Here is a 6,000-nt window from a genome sequence, read left to right as displayed (position 1 = left end):
TATACTGTATACTGTATTATAGGACTGATTTAAAATCATAAAGGCTATTTAATTTGATCCCAGGCAGAAGGGCAATAGCGTGTGACTACCCAGGCTCTGGCTGCAATCTGCAACTTGTGCAGAGCTCAGTGTCAAACCGCCCAGGCCAGCCCTGTCCTCACCACCTGCCATACATGTATGATTTTCATATGTAGCAGTATAGAAATTTCATAAAGGATGAGCTCTTTTAGTAAGCCCAATTTGATCAGTAATATAAAGAACTCTAATTAGCCCATATCTTTTTATCTCTCCTATATAACTACATAAAATCACATAGGTATAACCAGGGTCGGACTGGGGGGCCAAGGCCCCTCCACCCATCCTCCCTGTGCCATCTGTGTGCGCATACGCGTACGTCCACAAGCACGTCTGCGCACAATGTGTTCCTCTTGCCCAAGGCCCAATGCAGCTGCCACCTCTGGGCCCCCCTGTGCCATTTTTTGTGCGTACATCCACGTGCACACCTGCACGCATGGTGTTCTTCTGTCCCTTCTTCAGGCCGGTGCACACAGAACGGATCTGGTCTGGCGGGGCCCACAAGAGCGGGGGCCCACCGGGTTTTTCGCAGGTCTCCCGCCGGCCCAGTCCGACCCTTAGCAGCCATGAAATACAGGCCCGGACTGGCAATCTGTGGGTTCTGCAAAATACCAGAGGGGCTGCTGTAAATTGCTATAGACAGTCACTGTGGAGTGGGCTGACAGGGGGCTGTTTGGGCCTCTCTGTACTTGGATTGCCAGGGCCTATTTTAACTTCCAGTCCAGAACTGAACCAGTATAAAATCAAATATTACTCTGATGGGATATATTTATAAAAATTCGAAAATAGAAATACGGATACACTGAACCACTCTGACCAAAAATTGTTTCTTGGCACGAAAAGTGTCAGGTTGTTTAAAGAATTTCTGAATTTTGATACTGAGGATGTGAGATTATGCAATAATAGTTTGTGCAATGTTGTTTCCGTGCATTTCCTATGAGATATTTCCTGTTCAAGGCAAAAAAGACAGACAAGCGCTAAGCACTGGGCGCAGTTTCTTGGGATAGATAGATAATTGATGGTAAATAGATTTATTTTATGACAGAACTCGGACACTAAAAGTCATGTTAACCTATTGCAGTCAGACATGAATCTTGCCAAGCTCCTTTCTTCTCCTCATACCCCCTTCCTTCAAGAGGGAATTCAGCAGTTCCTTCAGGCTGCCAACAGGGAGCGCCAACGTGCAACGCTGCGCTGTGCTGCTGTTGCCGGAGCTCAGTTTCCAGCTGAGAGCTCTGCCTGTGTGACTGATCCAGCCTACCGAGGGGCTGGAGATGGCCAGACTGACGGAGAGAGAGGCGAGGAGGCAGCAGCAGCATCCCCCGCAGCAGCAGCAGCCCCGAGCCTGCCCCATGAGCGGCCCCGAGCCCCCTGCTCAACAATCAGACAGTATGAAGGACCTGGACGCCATCAAATTGTTCGTGGGGCAGATTCCTCGTAACCTGGAGGAGAAAGACTTGAAGCCTTTGTTCGAGCAGTTCGGCAAGATCTACGAGCTGACGGTGCTGAAAGACCGCTACACAGGCATGCACAAGGGTGAGTAGCACGGAGACTGAAACACTGGCATGCCCGGGAACAGCATACAATGCCCAGGTGCCTTCCTATTATCATATACATGGCAGCTGTAACATTCCTTCTCTGCTGTTCAGGGACATGCTCATTGGTGTGTGCCAACCATAACCTACCCCATGGCACTAGCACAGCATTCTCCCTATACAGTTCAGGGGCATTCCCGTAGGAGTGTGTGTGTGTGCGTGCAAACCTAGAACCCCATGGCAACAATAAAACATTGTCTCTTTACTGAACAGGTGCATGCTCACTGGTGTGTTACCCATCAGTACAACATTCCTCCTCTACAGGGGCTTGCCCATGGGTATGTGGCAGCATTTTATCACTCACATCATTACATCCCCCTCCTTTCTTTTGTACAGGAGCATGCAAAATATTATTTATTTTACATGCAATGGTAAGTGAGTCACTCGCCTTATATTATCTGTACAATAATTTACATTACCTGTGCAGTGTCATGTCCACAGGTGAGTGCTGAGTATCTGCAAGTATTCCCTCTCTTATACATGGGACATTGCCAGCATTGAATCCAGCCTATTACCCCCTAGTACCCATACTCTCTTCTGTACAGGGGCATGCGCAGTGGTGTGCCAGCCCATTTCTTAATTGTTTTAGTACAAAATTCTACTTCTGGATTGTAACATTTGTAGGAAAAGTATGGGCAGTTACCTCCCTGCATCAGTATAGCATTCTCTCTCTCTATGCCGATGGATTTGCACACTGTTTCCACTTATTAGTACAGCGGGATGAACAAGGATGAATATGGGCATATTCTGACATTATTATTCATCACCCTTTGTTGTCCTGGGGGCAAAAAATGGAGTGGGTACCAATCCATCATTTCTATCTCACCCGCAAAATGGCAATCTTCCTAGCTCTTACACACCCAGTGATCAGTACTGTGCACTGGGCAGGGCTCCAACTTGTGGCCCTCCAGCTGTTGTAGCTCAACAGCAACCATTGTTGGACACTACAGCCTTGTACTAAACTGATTCACTCACCTTCAAAAGGCAATCTCATGGTATGATTTCTCTAAAGAGGAAAAAATAGGTAAGTTGTAGCTTCCCTTTCCTTCCCCCCAACAATGTCTGCCAGTTTCTACTTCCTACTTTAAAATCACCTACCCACAAAGGCATGTTCAGAGCTGGGTGCAACTGTTCTGTTAAATGTGTTCTGGGCAGGTGAATAAAGAACCCAGTGGGTCAGTTTTAATACGTGTCCAAAACGTATCTTCTTCCTAATGATCCCTAAGGGGGCCCAAAAGGATTTTGTTGGTGGTACCATACATTTTTAGTTACATCACTGTTCTCTCTACATCAAGTGTACCTAATTGTTTTCTTCTATAGAGACTTCATCCCTCAGCCTACACACTATAAGTAGGTACCTAGTCAATTCTTTAGCACCATGTCCAGCTTTCATTTTATGCACTTATCAATTAATAGCACATATAAGGGTAGTAGGGCATTCTAACCCATGTCACCTACTATTCTCATCTATCTATCTATCTAATCTTATGCTTGCCACCTCCACCTATAACCTATGTTAGAACATACCAGCACTTAGATTGCAAGCTCAACTGGGCAGGGGCCTCCATGCTTTTGTCTCCTTGACACTTAGCTCTGGATAATCTTTAATGCAACCGTTCATTGTATCTATGTGTAGTTAGCATTGTACTCTGTATTTGTATCTATAATTGTAATTACCCCCTGTTTGTTCTATTAATTTACTGTTTTGCTTCAAACATAAGTAGCGCTATATTAATAAGAATATAAATACATACATACATACATACACTCATCTAGGACCCATCACACCATTCTTCTAATATTCTGTGCATTCTTCCTTGTTAATGCCATGTCACAATTACTCAGCCGAGCTACTCTCTTGTCTGTTGCCTGCTCTACCACATTCTACCCATTTTAATTTACTCAGCCCTCTCCAGAACCTACTCACCCATTTTGTTTGAATGGCAGTTTTAGCATTCTTTTATCTTCTACATGTTCTCATATTCCAGACCCAGCACACGATTATTGACTTAAAGAAATCAGTCTCCATGGTCTAACACACAGATTTCTTGTCTAATTGTTCACACTGATGTACAATTCCCATGCTGTCTAACCCATTCCCAAATAATATACTGCACCCGTACTAATGTATGAAACTGAATGCCCCTTTTTACTCTTGCATAATATTCTTATGTTCCATCATTTTATATTCTCTGTATTTTTGTCTTTTTTTTCAATCACCTGTAGCACACTTAAAAAATCTGCATTTTTACTATTCTGTCTTACTTTATACTTACTTTCACACATGCAGAATTTATTCAACATTTCCGCTTACCAAAGTATATTATTCCATCCTCTCTTATAAAATACTGTCACCTCCTGTCACTGGCTATGCCTTCTCATGTATTGCAATGACTTTTTGTAGTATTTATAATATTCAGGCGCCTCTTATTATTTTACTTTATTACTCACTTACTAAATGCACCATCTTTTTTTTAATTAATTCATCCTATAATATTCATTAGAGTATCCCATCTCATTCACTTATGAACTGCTAACATCTTATCACTTATTACTCTCAGTAAATATACATTCCCACTTGTATTAGCTCGTATTAGTTCTTCTAAATTAAAATATTTTACTTTTGGCTCCATTAGTAAATCTTCTCTTAAATCATTAACTATGTAATTTTTCACAAAATTCAGAATCCTGACAAATAAATTGGGGTTTGAAATATTTTCGAAGTAGAATGATCTCTCTGACCCAATGCTCACAATGCTCTTAGTTTCTACACACAACTCCTCTCTATTAGAGTCCTGCAGCGGGTAACTGTGGAATACCCTCAAAGCAGTCAGAATATCTCTCATGCCCAGACCATGCAGGTAGTTTGTGGGCACTCTATAGCTGCAGGTTGTAGATGTCTATTAGGGTGGTAGGAAAAAGAAAATTTACTTTAGTCTTCCAAAAAACAGGCCGTCACATGACATTACCGTACTTTATGCCGGGGGGCACGGCAGGTGTACCAGGATAGGGAAAACAAAGTAAGTAAATGGGTCTGGGTAGGGGGTAATTGCGTATAGACTGGGAGTAGGTCTGCAAAAACAGACCCATGCAGGTCTCTACCCTCTGTATACTCAAGTTTTTTCTTGTTTTATGTATATCTTGCTTTTCTACATTACTCTTAATGTATTATTTTCAGGTTATCTTACATTCTAGTGCCATTTTCAGCGAATTTTTCTAGCTTCCTGCTGCAAACCTTACATTTTTTCAATATTTATAGCTGCATCTATTTTCTTTCATCAGTTTAGCATCACCGCATGTTCCTTCCATGGCTCATATTTTGTTTAGTCATTTTTTGTTTAGTTGGTTCATTTACTTTTGGGTGCCTTTTGCACTTCCCACCCTAAGCACCCTTCATACTGCATCTCTTTCTTTTCACTCTATATTCTTTCCTTGCCCCTGACCATTCTCATAATTTTGTCACATCCTGTGCTCTTCCAGGTTTATTAGTGTTTTTGTTTTTTTCCATTTCTTGTCTACCTTTCTGTATCCATCCTTTCTTATGTATGCTGGCATCTCACCCTCCCCTCACCTCTCCTCCCACACAAGCTTTTCCATCGCTCATTATATTTACTCTTTTCTGTACTCTACTCTTCACCCTCTACTGCTCCAATTATTTTGTATTCCTTCTTTAAATCTCAACCCTCTTTGAATCTCTTTAAACATCATCTGAAATCCTTAGTCTCTAATTAAATCCATTACACTTCTTGCATCTTCTCCAATCCATATTATATGTACGAATTATTATTGGCAGGCAGGTACTAGTAATAATTCCAATTATCAAGAAGAGAATCATTATAGTTATATATAGGGTTGCATGGACTTTTTCCCCATCAGAAACTGACATTTAACAAGAACATCTCTTCTTCTCGTTATACTTGAATAAATCTATACCTGATTATTATATAGATACTTATTCATTTGTTGGTTCTTTTTTCAGTTTCTTATTTATTTTATTTAATTCCTTTCTAAAGAATGCCATTTTAAACCAGAAGTTTAGTTGAGTTGAGTGTGTTAGTTTTAGTCATATACATCTAAATAATGTGTATGTGGTGGTGGGGCTTTAAAGCATCATGTAAGTCAACTTCTCAACATCTGATGTTGACCCTTTAAATTTGAGTTTTCATTTTTATTATGTACAAAGAAGGATGTACCAACAATCAGCATTTTTCATATCATTTGGGCTGATGAAAGTTTTAAGTTCTTTGTATAACTGTACACATTTTAATTGGTTTTAAAACTATATGGGTGTGATAACAGAATAATAAAATAGTTACTTGTCAGGAAATTT

General features: G+C 41.0%; 1 protein-coding gene across 1 annotated transcript in view; it reads left to right on the top strand.

The window, feature by feature from the left end:
- The first annotated feature begins 1,303 nt into the window (after nt 1-1,303).
- LOC108713430 (CUGBP Elav-like family member 5) overlaps nt 1,304-6,000 on the top strand; it is a 74,360-nt gene continuing 69,663 nt past the window's right edge. The window contains exon 1 of the mRNA XM_018256990.2: nt 1,304-1,611. Coding sequence (XP_018112479.1) covers nt 1,350-1,611 — 262 coding nt within the window. The 5' untranslated portion in view covers nt 1,304-1,349. The remainder of the gene's footprint in view (nt 1,612-6,000) is intronic.

The sequence above is a fragment of the Xenopus laevis genome, chromosome 1L (genome assembly GCF_017654675.1).
Source record: "Xenopus laevis strain J_2021 chromosome 1L, Xenopus_laevis_v10.1, whole genome shotgun sequence".
Taxonomy (NCBI): Eukaryota; Metazoa; Chordata; class Amphibia; order Anura; family Pipidae; genus Xenopus; species Xenopus laevis.
The sequence above is the reverse complement of the archived record's forward strand: the minus strand, read 5'-3'. Positions and strand labels throughout refer to the sequence as shown.